We start from the raw sequence: 18,304 nt of genomic DNA, 5'->3' as shown, positions 1-18,304 counted from the left end.
AAACAAACAGATTTTAACAAATTACTGCAATAATTAATTAATTAAAATTTAAAACCCTAAAATGATGCTGTCGCACTGAACTCAGCTCAATTTGCCGTAAAAAGCAAAATCTTGCCGAAAAAGCTACCGGAGTTAGTTATCAACCACCATAAACACCATTAAAACCGTTCACGTTCTGTTCTAACACCGTTATTCAACACTGTTTCATAGAACTTTCAAATTCAATCAATGGCATATAGACGTTTCCTCTTACAAAGAGGAAACAACCTCATAGATCGAAGATGCCACCCATCTTTCACCTATATCCTCCACAACGATGAACCCAAACAAAATGAAACAAAATCATCTTCAACAGAAATTAGTAACAGTTTTATTCAAAGAAGATCCTTTGGAAACTCTGTTAATGGATCAATAGGTTTTTTCTCGTCTTCTAAACATAGACAAAGCTTTTCTCCTTTTGCTGGATATAATTTGTGTAGAAATATGTCGACACTGGATCAAGCTGGTTCGGATAAGATTACTATAATGGCTGATGTTGCTGATGTTCTTAAGGATTCGACAATGGAGGCGGCTGTTTCTTCTCAGGGTCCTGTTGTTAGTGAAGTTGCTATTGCTGCTGCTGATTCTTATTTGCCTGTACAAGCTTTGCAGTATGTTATTGATGCTGTTCATACCTACACCGGGCTAAATTGGTGAGTTCATATGAACTATTTCCATAATGAACTGTTTTCGTATGAGTTATATAGGCCCTGGTTGTATAAATAACTTAATTAAGCACTAATAGCAGCATAAGCTCTTATTATATAAATGTTTATGTATAAGTTATTTGTGTAGTAAAAGATAATATAAAATCAATTATTGTCGAATAAGTTATAAGCTGTTTTCGTAAGGTATCATGGAGAGTTTATGAAAATAAGTTGAAAATAACTTATGGACATATGTACTAAGGTGTTTTCATAAGCTGTTGGCCCGTTTGGATTTGGCTTATTTTTGAGCTTATGTAAATAGCTTATGCAAATAAATAAACTTTTATGTTAATTCATAAGGTTTCACTTACAAAATTTGTATCTTTATAAGTTGTTTTCTCATAAACTATCTTGAAAAACTTATTATAATACATAAAAGCTTATTTATTTGTATAAGCTCTTTCACATAAGCTCAAAAATAAGCCAATCCAAACGGGCCCTAAACAGTCTCACAAGTGCTTATGTAAGTAGATAATCTCAAATAAACCAATTCATTAGCTATATTGGAGAGGTTATGGAAATAAGCCACAAATGCTTATGCTAGTAGATAAACTCTAATAAGTCAATAAACAATCCCTAAATCTAAAACAGTATGTTGAAATTCTGAGGGAATGCCAAAATAGTTCAGAATTGATATTCACCCGAATTTGCATTGTGTGATATTTGGCTTTTACCAGGGATGTGGATTTTGATAATCAGTTGCTTTAGGTAGTTTATTACTAACTGTTGTTCATAAGTAACTGTTTTTAATAAGTAATGAAGCTAATGATTTTCCCTTAAGAATATCCAAATCGGAATCTTGGCTTATTTTAGGACCTTTTTAAGTTGAATGTAAATTTAGGGTTTTGAGAACATGCTAGCTACACTGTTCTTTAATCACTTGTTAATTGATAGAAAATTTGATGGCACATGAATTTTGAAAGGAAACGTTCACCTTATTGCTCCTTTGTATCAGGTGGGCGGCTATAATTCTAACAACTCTCTTGATTCGAAGCGCAACTGTTCCACTCTTAATAAATCAACTCAAGGCCACTTCTAAGCTTACAGTATGTTTTGCTGCTTTGCTTTCATACCAGTTTCTTGCTATAATGAAGTAATGTCAATGACTATTAATTGCCCCTTGCTCCTTTGCTGTTCTGTTTTGAGTGGATACAAATTACTCCCTCCGGTCCTTTTTATAAGAAACAATTTGGAAAAAAAATTTGGTCCTTTTTATAAGAAACAATCATTAAATTTATTCTTACAATTCCATTTTTACCCTTATTAAATTGTATCTATTCCAAAGTTATGCATTAATTAGAGTGATATATTCCCTAAGGATAAATTAATACACCAAGGTTAATTTTGGAATAGATTGTAAAATTTTAGAATTTTTATTAAGAAAGATAAGGTTTCTTGGTATGTGTGTTTTTTCCAAATTGTTTCTTATAATAAGGACCGGAGGGAGTAGTTATTTGAAGTGAAATTTCCCACTTGGCTACTTTTTCCATTTTGAAACACGCTGTCCCTAATATGGGTTGTAGGGTTTATTCACACTTCACCATTTCGTTCCTTCAACTTTTTCCCTTTTTTTTTTTGATAAATATTTTTTCCCCCTTTTGAATGAAGGTCCCAAAGCTTGTTGTATATTTGAAAATACACTTGTTCAATATCTCTATCTATCTTATTATTACCAAAGCTTACTGTTTCACGCATGTTGCAGCTAATGAGGCCTCGTTTGGAAGAGATAAAGGAAGAGATGGAGGGGAAGGTAATTGTGCTCTAGTTCATCAAGTCATTTCTTAATATCAGTAACGTTGGATATAATGCTTTGCTATATATTGTTATGTAGGTAAGTTAGGCAGCAACCAACAAGAGCCTCACTAGTTCTATTGTTTTATATCTTGAAATTTTAGTTTGCATATGTTTTTTTGGATTTTTAGTTCACCGGTAAAGTGTCAGTGTCTAACCTGATGATCTATGTTTTCGGTAAAACTATAGGGATCATAATATATAATTCCACTTAAGTAGTCTCATTTTCTCCATTCATAGTATGACTAAGTTCTCTTGTGCAAGAGGAGCAGCTGGAATATGATAGGAACCTGATCCTTTTGGTTCATCGACAGATCATAATCAAGAAACCCCCCTGAGTTTCGGATAGAAGCCCAATTTAGAGAAGCCTTTACCAGTTCTAACAGCTTATTTTGTCATCCTATGCTCGAAATAGAAAAAAGGACAAGCTAAGTGGAGGGGAGAGAAAGTGATGGAATTTGTTATATAGGCAGGAAAGTAAAATTGCAGGGGTGTGTTTGTTTTCTATTTGGGTATTGACTTCTTAGATTGGGGCAGTCGGAGTTCACCTTGGTTGGGAGCATCTACTCTTACATTTTCTACACTTCTAGTTCTAGTTTCCTTTGACAATGTGTTCTACCCTATTTAGATGGGAGTAATACCTCTCGATTGGTGTTCTTATGAAGAGATTCAGACGGAGGTGGCATCTTCAGTCGTCACACTCAAAAGAATGATAATACTATGTTTGAACGCCTTAAGTAGGAGTTTGAGTTGTCGCCTTCAAGTCTAGTCTTGGAGACCAGGAAGCATTGCTGCACATACATAATTGTATTAGTTGATGCGATTCTGTGATCTGATATCAAGCGAGCACACAAATAAACTTGGTTATTATTGGTGAGCGTCACGTCAACAATATCACCAAATCCATTTATGCACAGCTAGATGATATGCAATATGAATTTCTGCAATAATGGTATTTGCATTAGCTGAAATGGAAATTTCAAACCATAGCCACTGCTAAAGTGCTTTGAGATAATGAACGTTCTTCTCCCCTAACCAGTGTTTGTTGGTCAAAGTGTGGTAATTGAATTCTCGTATCTACTGTTGACAAGTCATTTCTCCCAACCAGCCACTCACTAAATACCCGAATTCCCTATCCCTTTCCTAATCCCTCTTTTAAGACAAACCTCCACCTTCAATTCTTTTTCTTTACAAGAATTATAGGGCTTGAATAGGCATTCACACTAGGTCGATTCACACCAGCTTTCAGCGTATCACTGACCAGCTTTCTATCCCAGTTTTTCAATAATGGGGGTACCTTTAAGGTTGAATATTAGGAACTTCTTCCCCTTCCTCCAACACTATGGCATGATCAAGGTAGTTTTTTAGGATCCTGAAAAATCTTCAATAATTTCTGTAACCCATTCGGGGTATTACCATGGTAATCTCAGAATAGATAAAATAAAATGTCTTTGAAAAGCTTTGATATTAATCTTAGAGTATCTTTGTTTATCTTCTATGATTGGTGTCTAATCATAGAGTATCTTAGTTTGTCACCTAGGATTATTTTTTTATTACTTCTTATTATCGTGATTTCTGTCATGATTTTCCTATTTATTTAGGATTAGGAGCCTTGTATCTTTAATAGTTAGGGATTAATGCTTTTAGTCTTTTGTATTAGTTCAATATCCAAATATTAGTAATAATTTAATGCTCTTATTGTTTCTCTTTTTTTTTTTTTTTTCATCTAAAACTAACAACTTCAACAAAATCCTTCGAAAATAATTTTCAGTAAGATAAGTGGTTTGTCTATGAAATAATCTAACACAATAAGATCCATTTTTCAGACAATGGATCCCGAGGCTGTTGCTGAAGGTCAGAAGAAGATGAATAAGCTATTCAAAGAGTAAGCAGTTTCATGGTTTGATCTCCAAATTTTATGTAAATACTACATTCGGTGATACAATGTATCAGCGGAATAATCTTTGTTGTGACTTGTGATTGCCATAAATAATTTAATATTCCGTGTTTCACTATTATTGCCTCATTTTGATTCTGCTGTTTTCATTAAATAAACAATGTTGCTTCTGTAAAAATAGTCAAATGAATTAGATGTTTAAACATTTCTTTTGGTTACAATTGTAGTATGATGATTCATGATGATTAGTATTTAAGAGATATGATGTAATTGGTCTGTGGCACTAAGGAACCTTTCTTTTAAGTATTAAATAAACTTCGTGGATCTTTTGTTTCATTAGATCTCATCTATCTTCTCTTGCTGGTTTCGTTGATGCAGATATGGTGTGAGTCCATTTACGCCATTGAAAGGACTCTTTATTCAAGGTCCTGTCTTCATTAGTTTTTTTCTTGCGGTAAGCTGACTTTTGCTTTGATATTTCCCCTAATTGTAGGATTTGATGAGCCTTAATATTGTTTCTATCCATTCACAATTTTATTTTATTTTCTTTAATGGTAGATAACCAACATGGCTGAAAAAATGCCATCATTCAAGCATGGTGGAGCTTTATGGTTTACTGATCTCTCAACTCCAGATGCCTTATACATTTTTCCAGTTTTAACTGCATTGTCATTCTTAGTAGTTGTAGAGGTGAGTACTTCATTTCCCGAAACATTACTTTCAACTTTTCAACCATCATTGCAGTTTGACCTTCTGAGATCTTGTCTAAATGTTTGTTTGGTTGTACATTTCAGTTTTTAATTTCATTAGTGTTCACTAAAACGAGTCACTTCATATGACAAAAAATAGTTTAAAATTGATATGAGAAGAGTGGTCTTATGATATCTGTTATATTTGATTTCCAATTAAGATTAACAAATTTTATATTGCTCTTCAGTGTAATATGCAAGAAGGAATGGAAGGAAATCCTGTGGCTGGCACCATGAAAAATTTCTCAAGGGTTCTTGCTCTTCTTTCAGTTCCTTTCACCATGAGTTTTCCGAAGGTAAACTCTCCTAGCTAACCTTTTTATTGGAAGGAATAACTTCCCTTAGCTACCACATGTGTATGCATTGAAAAAAAATTATTGTATGAATTTGCGAAGAAACAGTAGTTTTGTCTTTGATACTAAGTATTAACCACATGTTCTAGTTAGATTATCTCGGAATAAATTTATTTTTGTATCGGGAGGGCATGGTATGATGGTAAAATCTTTGCGGCTTGTGATTTGTCTAGCAACCTTGTAACTTGTAAGTATACAACATCAATAAAATAAAAAATCAGGTCTCGCAATATATAGAATGCATCCTATGCATGGTGTAGTGTGCATTACACACATGTAAACTAGAGCTGAATAACCTATGTACCTCTACTGACCTTGTATCAACAACGAGAACTGGCTTTGCTGCTATATCTGCTTTTTTTTCAAATATTTTTCTCAATCTCTACAAGGATTTCTTTTCCTCCTCTGCACTTCTCTTCCCTTCTCTTCTCAATGAATTTTTATTTTTTAATTAAAAAGATAGGTCATAGTAATCGGACAAAAAATGATTCAATTTTTTAAACTTGTTGGAAAACCTGGAAAATATTATCTGTTGACTCGTAATAAAACAACATTGTATTCCAGTCAGGAACTTAGAAAAGTGCTATATTTTAGAAAAGAAGTCTTAACAGTTAACAAAAAAAAAAGGTCTCAACAATTATTAGAACTAATATTGAAATTAACCTTAAATTGAAGGGCATCTACAACAGAGCCATTATGCACTATAGATTATTGATTATCCTTTTTCATTACACACATGTCATTACATTACACATGATAAATTAAAACGTGCTGTAAAGAATTTAATGGTGTTTGGCTAATCAAGTAAGAAAAGGTGTGTTTGCCTATTTTCTTCTAACTACTGCTGCTTTTATTTGTCATTCTATGTAGTCTGAACTTGTGTTCGTGTATACTTTTGCAGGCTATATTTTGTTACTGGGTTACATCAAATTTGTTTTCACTTTCATATGGAATGGGTAAGGAACTTCAAAATTCTCATTTGCAATATCACGTTGTCTTATTCACCAGTTCAATACGCTGAAATGCATATTTGAGTTAGGGAACCATAGTTTTGTGTATAACGGATTGAACCAAAGATAAAAGTGTTGTCATTTGTTGTGTCACATAATTTCAACCTAAATTTAGTCCTGCAAACATGGATAATGGCATCAAAATTGTCTATATGCTCTTTTAGATTGAGGAACTCAAATGATGTCATTTTTTGATATAGAAACTTTATTGATGTCAATTTTTTTGGAGGACCGAATTGATGTCACATCTATGATTGGGGGACTAATTTTACATAACCTTTTTAGGTGGACAAATAAGATTTAACTTCTCTTGTACTGTACTCTCCAAGGGACAAGGGTGCTTGTTCCGCCCTCGTTCCTTGGTATTGCAAGTCCTCACGAAATATTCTGAGCATTAAAATGGGTTACTCTAAAAACAAGGATAGGTATTACTTTAAAGAAAGGAAATCATTGGTTGCTTAGTGAGACCTATTGGTTGCTTAGTGAGACCTAAATTTCTTATAATTTTGAGTCTATAAAAAATTTCTTACTAATTTATGTATTAAATGGATCTTGGTTACTATTTTAAACTGCTTGGTACAAAAAATTAGTGAACTTCTGTATTTTGATTTTCTTGATTGTTTTTATGATCCCTGTGTTTGTTTTCTAGTAATTTGCAAAGGTTCTTATATTTAGGGACAAACAATTTTTTTTAAAAGATCTTATAATTTTTTTTGAAAAGGCAAAAGATCTTATAATTAGGGAAGGAGGGTGTATAATTTATGTATTAAATGGGTTTGGATTTCTATTTTAAATTGCTCAGTACAAAACATAAGTGAACTTTTGTATTTTGATTTTTTCTGACCCCTATATGTTCTTTTATTTCCAATTTTGCAGTGCTTAAAGTTCCTGGTGTAAAGAAAAAGTTGGGTATTCCTGATTTACCTCCTCCAGAACCCAGCAGTTCTCAGAAAGCTCCCTTCTCTATATTTGAAGCAATAAAAAAAGCCGCATCAGTGGCACGTCAAAGCTCAATGCCAGTAGAATCATCAAATCAATCAAACAAAAAGTTACCTTCACCTTCTTCTTCTGCCGTTATTAGCCAAAGGCTCAGAAGCTTAGAGAAAAAAGTAAAAGGAAGAAAGAAAAGCAAGAAGTTGTGATTACATTTACTAGTTCCTTAATTATGCCATTATTAAACATACATAGCAAATATGCTTAGGTTTTTGTCATTGTATTATTATTATTATCCCTGATTGGTGGAATATTAGGAGTTTATTCAAGATAGAGAAAGGAAAGGGAATAAATTTTTTCCAAAGGCTTATGAAGATTTTACTGAGGCAGCTAAAAGGAGCTGAAGTGTTGAATTCAGTTTTTGAAGGAAATAATGGCAGGTGAGTTAAAAGAAACCAATTTTGTACTGCTGTATATTTTTTCAACATTTTTCATGTTTTTCAGGATGCCATTTGGCCTTGTAATTTTGAGTTTGATAGATGAGAAAGTAAGATAAGAACATGAAAACTGTATACAACTGAAAGCAAAGGGGATTAACAAATACTTGCTTGTAATGTTCCAATCAATATTTTATTTCATCCAAAATCAAAAGTCTGCAACTACCTTTTTTTTTTAGCAGCAAAAGATTTTATTTAACAAACTCAAAACATAACATAAGGCATGTTATGTGAGTAATATAGTGCAACTATCTATTTCAAGTGTTTTTTGTTCCTCAACCTTAGGAGGACTACTGTTAACTTCTGGAGTCATTACTTATTATATTTATCTCTTGAGTATTGTTGTACAAACATTTCTTTTGGAAACGCTTTTCGCGCGCCCAATGATTTTTCAATTTTACCTTTCCGCCAAGTAAAGTACGTTATAAACATAAGAAATTTTTTGAGAAATTTTGAATGTGTTGTCCACTACAAGTAGCGGATCAATCGGTGGTCAAGTCTCCCGCATCAGTTAAAGGTCTTCCAAGTGGCCACCACTTGTGCAACCGAAATTGCTATAAATAGAGGCTTTTAGATTTTTGAGGCTTCACACCTCTCCCTTCTCTTCTTCTGTTTGTTTTCTTTTTTTAGTAATTTTAGGTTGTTTAGTTTTAGTTATTTCGTGTGTCAATTGCCGTAAAGTTTGTTGTCGGCTACTCTCACTCACTGATCCCACCGATGTTGTTTAGTCATCATGGTTGAAAATAGTATGATAATTGGAAACATTATGACTAGCTGAATTTGAGGCTTTTAGAGAAGCAAATGCCCGTAGGACCGACATAAGAGCATGTCATACCTTGCTTAACTTTTTGGTTGATACCAGCTAAGTGGCTGCCTGTGGATGATGCTGAGCAGGAGGTATTCCAATTTTTCAATTTTGCAGTGCTTAAAGTTCCTGGTGTAAAGAACAGTAAGAACAAATGGCATATGATTAAAGCCGATCCGCGTTTTGGTGCATGGCATATGATTAATTCCAGTGCAACTGACCTTAAGGCTGATGAAGATGCTTTTGCAAAGCTTCCAAATGCAAATATGCAGCATCAACAAACGGGACCGAATCCGCCAAACAATAAAAAAGTTGCTTAATTTCTCGGTAATTTCCGTGAAGATGACCTTAAAGATAAAAAATACCGGTTCCCGGTTATTTCTCTGGAAGAAATGTTGAGTGACAAATTGTGTCAAACATCGTGGGACCTTATTCAAATTTGTCATAAGCTAGAGAAAATATTGAAGAAGCCTGTGCAAGACATGCAAGACATGTTGACAGAACTTGATAGTATTATTCAAAGGGTAAGGATATTGTTCTACGGAATTAGTTCTAGCTCTATTGATTGTGATGAGGATGATGATTTTGTCACCGAGGAAAACATTTAAGTTAATTAAATACCATCTTTAATTATTATCTCTTTTTAGACAAGTGGTTTGATGATTGGTAAAATTCTTTTTCTGATGATTGGTAATTTTTGTTTTCAACATTAGTATCATGTCCACGTACCGTACCGTCTAATCTGGTTCGAAGATAAGTTTTGGAATCAATTGGTTCTAGTCTCTTCTCGATTGCAGTTGCGAGGATCGAACCGTGATCTTTCCTACCAAACATTAATCACCACTTAACCAACTAACGATCGATTAATGATCAGTAATTTTGTACAGAACAGGTAATGAAGCTTAATATGTATACACAATATTTTTTTTTTGTTGACTGTAATATATATACACTTTTTTTTTGTTGACTGTAATATATACACACAATATACTATATGTGCAAATATATATAGACAAATTAACTAAAGTAGTGAAGCTTTAGTTAAGCTTTCTACTTCTGGTAGAGTTCAGAAATGAATTTTCATAACTCTTCAACCATGACTAGCTCCTATAAAATTAACAAAACAAAAAATGTATAATTCCAAGTCGCCAGTGATTCATTTTAATATACAAATGGCTTTGAAACAACAAAAAAGGTTTCATGATGATGGGTTTCATTTTAATATATTCACATGAACCTCACCATATCAAATTTTTCACTCCATAAAATCATAGTTTATATGTATGCATGCAATCATGGATGATTAGGGCCAGGGCCACTTTCTATTTCCTTAGCCAATTCTCTTGTTAACTTGTCAGCACGATCATCATGTCCACCAGCAAATGTATAGACACGAAATGCAAGTTGGAATGCTCTCCATAGCATTTTTGCATCACTCTTGCCTTCTTCACGCTTCTCCTATATTAAGATTATTTAAGAAAATGAAAATTAAGTTAGTACTTAGTAGGCTTATTAATAAAATTTTGTCGCGAAATTAACATGTGTTAGATTGACGCGCGACGTAATGTGAATACTATAATTGGGTTTGCTTTTGTTTTCACCACCAGTATCCGGCCCACTGGACCGTCTAATCTGGTTCGGGGGTCAGTTCTGGCATCAAGTGGTTCCGGCCCATCCTGATCGCAGTTGCCGGGGATCGAACCGTGGTCCTCCCTACCAAGTTCAGCGCCAATCACCACTGGACCAACATCTTAAAAGTAAAAATGGTCGAAAATCGAAAGTAGTTTTTTAGTTTTACTTTCTTCCTAGGTAGGACACAGACACTGGACACGACACTAACATTGACACGTCGACACCGATAATAATTTGAAAAAATGACATAATTAAGTGTAGTCATAAGTGTCGGTTTCGTGTTGGTGTCGAGTGTCCGTGCTTCATAGTTTGTTCTAACTAGCTAGGATACCTTAAGTGCTAACTCCATGCAATTGGAGGAAAGATCCACAATTGCTTCCTTAATCTTTATAAGAATATTGAAGTCAAATTCAATGTTGTGACCCTTAAACTTCTTAGCTTCATCATCTTTGGTTCGTTCCAAAGCATCTAGTTCTGTTTTGATCTGCATTTTGTTGCATTTTGATGGTTAGAATTCCGAAATGAAAATTGTATTAAGGATACAAAGGTAAGTAAATAAATATACTTGATGATTTTTTATTACCTTGTTGAAATAACGTTCAACCTTCTCTAGGTGTTGAACTATAGGAGTCACTACCTTCCAATTTTGAAGTTCAGAAAGGATTGAATTCAACTTATTGTACAATGCTGCTGCCATTCTAATAGCTTCCAATTTCTTTGTGGGGAAGCCTTCGAATCGCGATAGCACCTACACAGAAATAAGATTGTATATTAGCTATGGTGAATGAAACAATAATTAGTAGAAATACAAACCAAATGGGTATGAGTTTTATCATGAACTCGCCTGTGATTCATCAGTTAGATTCTCAAGGATGGATTCAACGTCTCCGTGGAACTTGCTCAATTCGGTCATGTTGTTTGTCTTGAAATTTGTAATTTTAGATTGGAGTTCTATGATTTGGTTTGTGTACTTCTGAACATCTTCTTCTATTTGGATGAAGTAAGAGGATCTAATAAGAAGTGGCAAAACAAAAACATTAAGAAATGAGACATTTGGTTCCAAGACTTGTATATCAAGTTAACAAAATATGTTTGGATAAACAGTTTAATTAAGTACTTAACTACTTATAACATCAGTGCTTGTCATATTAATGTTTATGTATAAGTTACTTCTTATAACAAAAGATAACATATTGTCAAACAATTTTCATAAGCGCTATCCTAGAGAGTTTATGAAAGTAAGTTGGAAATAGCTTATACACACGTCAATCATAAACTGTTTTCATAAGCTTTTCTAAACAATCTCACAAGTGTTTATACTAGTAGATAACCTCAAATAAGTCAATCCAAACAGATTATGGTGTTGTGGATGGTTTAACAAGCATACCTTCTTGTCATCTCTGCTAGAGCATCAGCCATTCCTTGTTTTCCTCCATTGCTTGCTCCTCCAATAGCACTTTTCTTTCCAGGAGCAGCTGATTTTCCATTTAAGCTAGACCCTTCCAATTTTCCCTTAAGAGATCTATACAAATTGCCTAATTGTGTTGACCTTTTCAATTTACTAGTTGCCTTGGCGCGCAAGGTTCTCCCTGCTCCACCTGGAGGAGGCGGCGGTGCTCCGCCTCCATTACCACGTGGTACCGGTGGTGGAAGTTCTGGAACTGATCCACCTTTCATAGGTGGTGGTGGTGGAGATGGTGCTGCTGGTGAAGGTGGAGGTGTAGTTGGAGCTGGAGCTGAAGGTGGTGGCACTTCCACATTTAGCTGCATCATAGATGGTGGAGGCGGAGGTGGTGGTGTTGTTGTTGGTGGTAATGTTAGTACTTTCTTTGGCATTATCATGGTCGGTGCAGAAGGTGGTGGTGGTGGTGGGGGAGGGGGAGAAGGTGAAGAAACAGGCACTGTTTCTTGTAGTTGAAGTAAAGGTGTTTGTGTTGGTTTAGGAGATTCTGGTTGAATTTGTTTAGGAGATTGTGGTAGCTCAACTTCCTCCATAGCTTGATCAGGTTTAACTGTTGTTTTATGATGATCATCCTCATTTGTGTCCATATCAAACACAAGATCTTCTGATGATGTATCCTTTATATTCTTATCATCATCCACTTCCATTTCTGTTATAGGTTCTTCATCTATCTTTTCGATATGTTTTGGCGACATATTACAAGATAAACGCTTACCATCAACTGGATTCAATTTTCCAACAGCTTGATCTCTAAGAGACGAAAGAAGTGGCGAGGCAAGAGAATTTCTTGGACTTTCGGTACTAATTCTTGAAGCCGATTTCATATATTCGGGTAGGACAGATCTTGGGGTAAGAGGAGATGAGCAGCAAGAGAAACTACTCTCTGAAAATGAAGATGATCTCATTGTGTTCTTTTGTTCATTTTCTTCTATGTCAAACTTCTCATTTGCTAACTTCATCAAGTTATCTAGAGTCACCAGCATAGTGTCACCTACAGAAAACAAATCAAATAGTTTGAGAGCTTGAATTGCGACAAACATGTATTTTAACTGTCGTTGAAAAGTAAGTGATTTAACCGTCCTGATTTTGGATCACTTTTAGTTTTTGTTTACAATGAAGCTGAGGATTGAACCCAGGACCTCTAGCATACTACCCAAATCCCTCACCACTAGATAAAACCTAGTGGCTTGATATCCGATCACATTTTACTATGCGTAAAATGTTTTTAGTTTTACATTATCGGTGCATAAGATCATTAATAACGTACCCAATTGACGCATATTGTTGTTATCCTTGCAAGTAGGAAATACAATATTAAGCTTGTTCATGCAATCATTATCCATCATCCATGACTCTCCAAGATGCTTGAAAGCCACACAGAAGTAAGCCATAGCCTAGTGCAAAACAAATATCCACATTTAAAAATTTTAGAATGCTAAAATTTCATTAATTATTATAATTAAGAAAATTTCATTTGAGGTTCAGCTAATTAAATGTTGAAACTAATTACCTGATCAGTAGGCTTGTCCTTAATCTTTGACACTTGAGTTTTTGTTATGATCTTTGGATAAAGCCTTTGCAGATCATGCAGGGTTTTCAAAACTATCTGCAATGTGACATATGGTCGTTTTAATTAAAGCGACACTAATAATCATTTTATTTTACAACAATCTTCGAAGATATTTGAACTCTGTCTCTTAAGGTTACAAGACTAAACCCTTAAGTCACGTACCTCCCGCAAGGAAGCAGAGCTATTGCATGAAGCTAAGTCCATGATGTCTCTGAATGCCATGATCTTCTTATGAATCTCTACCATTAAAATCAATTGGTCTGCTCCTACAAATGATAACTCCATTGGGTCTCCATTTTCTTTGCTCTGAGCCTTTGAAGACTTCTTAAAAAACTTCTTGGGTGTGGAAGGTGTGGAAGAAGACTTCTTAGCTGTGGTTGAGCTTTTTATTACTCTAAGTCCCTGCAAAATGCTTATAGAATATCAATTAATGGTGCTTTTCATAGTTTTATCACAAAAACCGTCACTAAATGTCTATGAACTCGAAAGTTTTCGGTTCATCTTTTTTGTTATAAAAATATTATAAATTTTCTACTTAATTGAAAACAACAAAATTTCCACAATTTCTTGTACAAATTTTTAAAAACAAAAAATGTTAAGATACCGTTTTTATAATAAAAATCATAAACAAAGCTGACAAGTCATTTTTCCAGATATTAACTTCATTCTCCGTCTTACAAATCAATTTTGTATAGTTATAACAAAAATTGTAAAACCTAAAATCATATAACCAAGCATTTAGGGTATGAATTTACCTCTAATATACTAGCTTTGCGGCGTAAAAGCAATGGCTTTAAACCGCAGAACCCTACGGTAGCCATGCTTTATATTATTTTATTTTTACTTGAAACTCTGAAACAAGAGAAAAACATGATTTATTAATGTCAATATAACAATTTCACAAAAACACAATTATAATCATGTTGAAAAAATTGGATTTGAAGAGAAAACAAAATGATTATTTAAAAGAATTCCAAATAAAAGAGAAAAAAAAAATTGCAAAGGAATTAATGTTCATACCTTTCAGAAATGAAATTTCTGGTTGTAATATAAAAATTTGAGACATATGCATGCATGAATATGCATGCATTTAGGAGGTTAGTCCTTAATCTCGATTGCAATAACCAAATGATGAGAATTTTTATGGAACTTTCTCAAAAGAGAGAGCCAAGGAATGAAAATGAAAGAGGAAGGGTTATAAAGAACCTTTCCCCTTCCAATCTATTGGATCAGTTTGAGTTGTTTTCGGATTTGGTTTAAGTGTTTATGCTTTGTGTTTTCATCATAACAACTAAGTCATGTATTAGTTTTAAATTTTGGTTGGGTTATATCTAAAAATAAGAAATTATGTTAAATCAAACAGATTTTCTTTTTCTAATAAATATATTTATGGCTATAGATTTTCTATATTTAAGGTACTTTTCTCTTTGAATGTAACAAACTATAGGTATTATCTTGTTATTTTTTAATTATAAGTAATTTTCCTATGATGTTGTCATGTTGTTTTAAGAATTTGGTGTTTTGTTTTCTACGTATACACCTATTTACATATGTTGTATTAAATTATGGTTCATGTTAAACGGTAACACGGTAACGGTGCTCCCTAGTATTAGTTAAGCATATCAAATATAGAAATAAAAGATAAAATTAATGTTGATATATAAGATAATATTTTACTCTTTCAATGTATTGAATGTACAATTTTCAATACAGAATTTCTTTACCTTATTTATATGTTTAACTAGTGTTTCGGGTAGAGGTGGGAATAGGCTAGGCCGAGCTAGGCTTTGCCAAGCCTGAGCCTGGCCTGTCAAAAAATCGAAGGTCTGAGTCTGGCCTGTGGCCTATCATAGGCTTAAATTCTAGGCCTGAGTCTGGCCTTTTGAAAGTCTGATGTGGCCTGTTAGCCTGTTTAAAAGCCTATTTCATATGAACATATTTAAATAAATAATTATATTTATTTTGAAATATACTTATGAACTAATAAAATAATGTTCCATTTGATATTTTAGAGAATTTGACTATATATGTCATCATATTTCAATTCTAGTTTATAATAATACATTTATATATGTTAAAAACTAATGTAGATTAATAAACTTAAATTACTTAAAAAGTTAATAGATTTATAATTTAATCAAAGTATAAATTTTAATATATAAATAATAATCGTAATAAAAATATTATTCATGTTAACTTAAATAGGCCGGCCTAGTAGGCCTCAAAGGCTTTTTTAATGGCCTGCGGCCTGGCCTTTTTAGCTAAATAGGCTTATAAAAAAGCATTGGCCTGCTCTATTTAAAGAAATAGGCTGGCCTGGCCTGAGCCTATGTAGGCTAGGCCTTAAGGCCGTGTAGGCCGGCCTGGCCTGTTCCGTTCCCACCTCTAGTTTCGGGGATACTGTTTAGCATTTTCCTTAAATTATTATTATGTGCTCTGATGCAATAGTGTTGCATCAATTTATTTCTTCATGTTATTCTCAAAGTGCTTCAATTGGTTTGGGGCTTAGGTTACGTACGATTACCTTGAAATCTGATTCTAAATCAGCTATTGATCTCATCCTTGAAGATGACAATAATTTTCACCCACACGCAAGTGTTCTTGGTCAGATTCGTATCTTCCGGACGCGTACTTGACTTTATCGTTCTCTCATACTCTTAGAGAAGGGAAAATTTGATCTTTAATTTTGGATTGTCTGATCTTGATCACAAGGTAAAATAATATGCTTAACACGTGAAATTCCAAGGTCGGGTTCAATTCTGCTACGAAATTGGATGATTTAGATGATACCACATCTGCTCCTAGGACTTTGATTTATGCTTTCTCCAATCCATTCGGTCATCGGTTCGATAAAATACCGCTGCCTTTGATGTTTGCGGATGGTGTTCGTATCAGTCAATATATATTTTTGACTGCACTGAACACCTAACCTAATAATATATGATACCCAAAGTGGTATCACCATTAAAAAGCTCTAAATAATGAAATTGTGCTTTTTTTCTTTGTATAATTTTTTTTCTCTGATATATATAATAGTCGACAAATAAATGATCATTAATTTATTAATTTAGAAAACTATGCCTGCGTTTACCAACCTTAATATAAATTGTCTTTTAAATAAATAGCTATATGTTAGCTTTCAAACGAATGAATATATACCACCATCTATATTTAATTTTTTGGTAAATGAGGAGTGCTAGCAACACACTACTCCCTCCGTCCCAAAAAGAATGACCCAGTTGACCGAAACACGCATGCCAATGCATAACTTTGGCGACTAATATCTTTAATTGTATAATAGTAAAAATTATAAAAAATTGATATTTTGAAAATACTCATCGAGACGAATCTAACAACATCTTATATGTTAATATTTATTTTTATTTATTAGTAGAAAAATATGGTCAAAACAATATATATGAATAGTGCATATATTCAAAATGGGTCATTCTTTTTGGGACGGATGGGAGTATTTAACAAACACATTTTAACACACTCTCTTCTATTGGTTAAAATTTATATGGGTCCCATAAAAGTTATATGGGTCCACATTTTTTTATGGGACTCATGTGAATTTCAACCAATAAAAAAAAGTGTGTTGGAGTGTGTTTGTTAAAGAGTGTATTGCTAGCATTATTCTTGGTAAATATGCAACCATTTATATTGAATGATCTCATGCACGCATAACTCATATGCAAAATCACTTTTTTTTTTTTTTTGACAACATACAAAATCACTTTAAGAATTAAGTTTATGCATAAAATATTGTAAAGGGTTTTCTAATGCTACAAGGATACTTATGATAAGCCCGTTCATAAGAGACTATAGTATAAATAATTCACACCGTTTTTGTTCTCAAGTGATTAGTCGTGAAATTCACACACATTAAAGTGTAAATGTTAAAAAATGTGAAATTGTTGATTCAAATCTGTGGTCCAACTAATCTACTAAGCTGTATTCCACTTTGAAAAGTGGATGCTGATCATTTAATAAGAAAAAAAGAGTAAATAATCGATATGAAACTTTTTTTTTTTGGTACAATCGATATGAAACTTATTGTCATACAAACGAGACTTATATTATGTACAACACTGCCTTAAAAAAACTTATATTTTGTTTTGAATTAATAAAAATAACTTTTTATTAAACAGTTAATAAAATAACTTACATTTAAATAATCGAATTGTAGTTCATTTAATTTGTAACCAAGAGAAACAAAATTAATTAGTTCATTTCATTTTATCCTTCTTTCGTTTCAATTATTTTATTTCAATATATTACAATCTTAAATCTTGGTGCGTAAAACATAATTTTTCAAATGAAAGCTCACAATGATTTGGGTGGGCATGGGTAGAAGAGATAAATTTGGATGATTATTAATTTGGCAAACTATTGTGTGGACTATCTGAAAATTTTGAAATGACATCTTTCTTTTTGGAAGGGACCTTTTATATCGAGTGTCTGGTTGATAGGGTGAAACTTTTATCTTAAAAGTGGTTTGTAGGTAAAAATATTGGCTCCCCTGTTCCTTTTACGGGTGACTCATCCACCCTACTTTATGCTGGAACAGGTAGAGTTTGTTGGGGTGTTGTGTTGGGTCTCATTGGGTCAGGAAGATTGGGGGCCCACTTGTTGTTTTGTCCTACATGTGATTAATCTTTGTGTATTCTTCTTCTCGTAGTGGTGATGTTGAGGGGCTCTAGTTTGTTTGGTGTTTTCTTGTACTTTTATTTGTCTGTTTTCCTATCTTATTGGATTCTGGTTGAGTGTACTTCTGATACCTCTTTATTGTTCTAAACCGTCCATTATACGTTTTTCATTTTTATATTATATTTGCCATTAAGAAGAAAAAAAATTCA

At 33.4% G+C, this 18,304-nt stretch overlaps 2 protein-coding genes across 2 annotated transcripts; one reads left to right on the top strand and one right to left on the bottom strand.

The window, feature by feature from the left end:
• Positions 1-26: 26 nt before the first annotated feature.
• LOC123914023 (mitochondrial inner membrane protein OXA1) lies at positions 27-8,105 on the top strand. The gene is made up of 9 exons (XM_045964994.1): positions 27-692; positions 1,702-1,792; positions 2,449-2,496; positions 4,364-4,422; positions 4,813-4,888; positions 4,993-5,124; positions 5,372-5,479; positions 6,438-6,492; positions 7,423-8,105. The coding sequence occupies exons 1-9, from the start codon at positions 229-231 to the stop codon at positions 7,686-7,688; spliced, it is 1,299 nt and encodes a 432-aa protein (XP_045820950.1). The 5' UTR covers positions 27-228; the 3' UTR covers positions 7,689-8,105.
• A 1,693-nt stretch (positions 8,106-9,798) lies between these two features.
• LOC123914022 (uncharacterized protein At4g04980-like) lies at positions 9,799-14,726 on the bottom strand. Its single transcript, XM_045964993.1, has 10 exons — positions 14,466-14,726; positions 14,201-14,297; positions 13,608-13,847; positions 13,386-13,481; positions 13,143-13,269; positions 11,801-12,866; positions 11,258-11,423; positions 10,997-11,161; positions 10,745-10,897; positions 9,799-10,239 (listed from the first exon to the last, which is right to left on the bottom strand). Exons 2-10 carry the CDS (start codon positions 14,264-14,266, stop codon positions 10,075-10,077), a joined length of 2,244 nt encoding a protein of 747 aa, XP_045820949.1. The 5' UTR covers positions 14,267-14,297; positions 14,466-14,726; the 3' UTR covers positions 9,799-10,074.
• Between the last annotated feature and the right edge of the window lie 3,578 nt (positions 14,727-18,304).

Source organism: Trifolium pratense, linkage group LG3, assembly GCF_020283565.1.
Source record: "Trifolium pratense cultivar HEN17-A07 linkage group LG3, ARS_RC_1.1, whole genome shotgun sequence".
Lineage (NCBI taxonomy): Eukaryota > Viridiplantae > Streptophyta > Magnoliopsida > Fabales > Fabaceae > Trifolium > Trifolium pratense.
Note: the sequence above shows the minus strand (reverse complement) of the source record. Positions and strands in the feature narration are given on the sequence as shown.

Bases quoted from the DNA above. Each gene is read 5' to 3' on its own strand.
- LOC123914022 (XM_045964993.1), bottom strand. From the start codon at position 14,266: ATGGCTACCGTAGGGTTCTGCGGTTTAAAGCCATTGCTTTTACGCCGC. The intron at 13,848-14,200 runs GTAAATTCATAC...AGCATTTTGCAG, and splicing joins GCAAAGCTAGTATATTAGAG to GGACTTAGAGTAATAAAAAG. The intron at 13,482-13,607 runs GTACGTGACTTA...GTCACATTGCAG, and splicing joins GCTCTGCTTCCTTGCGGGAG to ATAGTTTTGAAAACCCTGCA.
- LOC123914023 (XM_045964994.1), top strand. From the start codon at position 229: ATGGCATATAGACGTTTCCTCTTACAAAGAGGAAACAACCTCATAGAT. The intron at 1,793-2,448 runs GTATGTTTTGCT...CGCATGTTGCAG, and splicing joins AGGCCACTTCTAAGCTTACA to CTAATGAGGCCTCGTTTGGA. The intron at 6,493-7,422 runs GTAAGGAACTTC...CCAATTTTGCAG, and splicing joins TTCACTTTCATATGGAATGG to TGCTTAAAGTTCCTGGTGTA.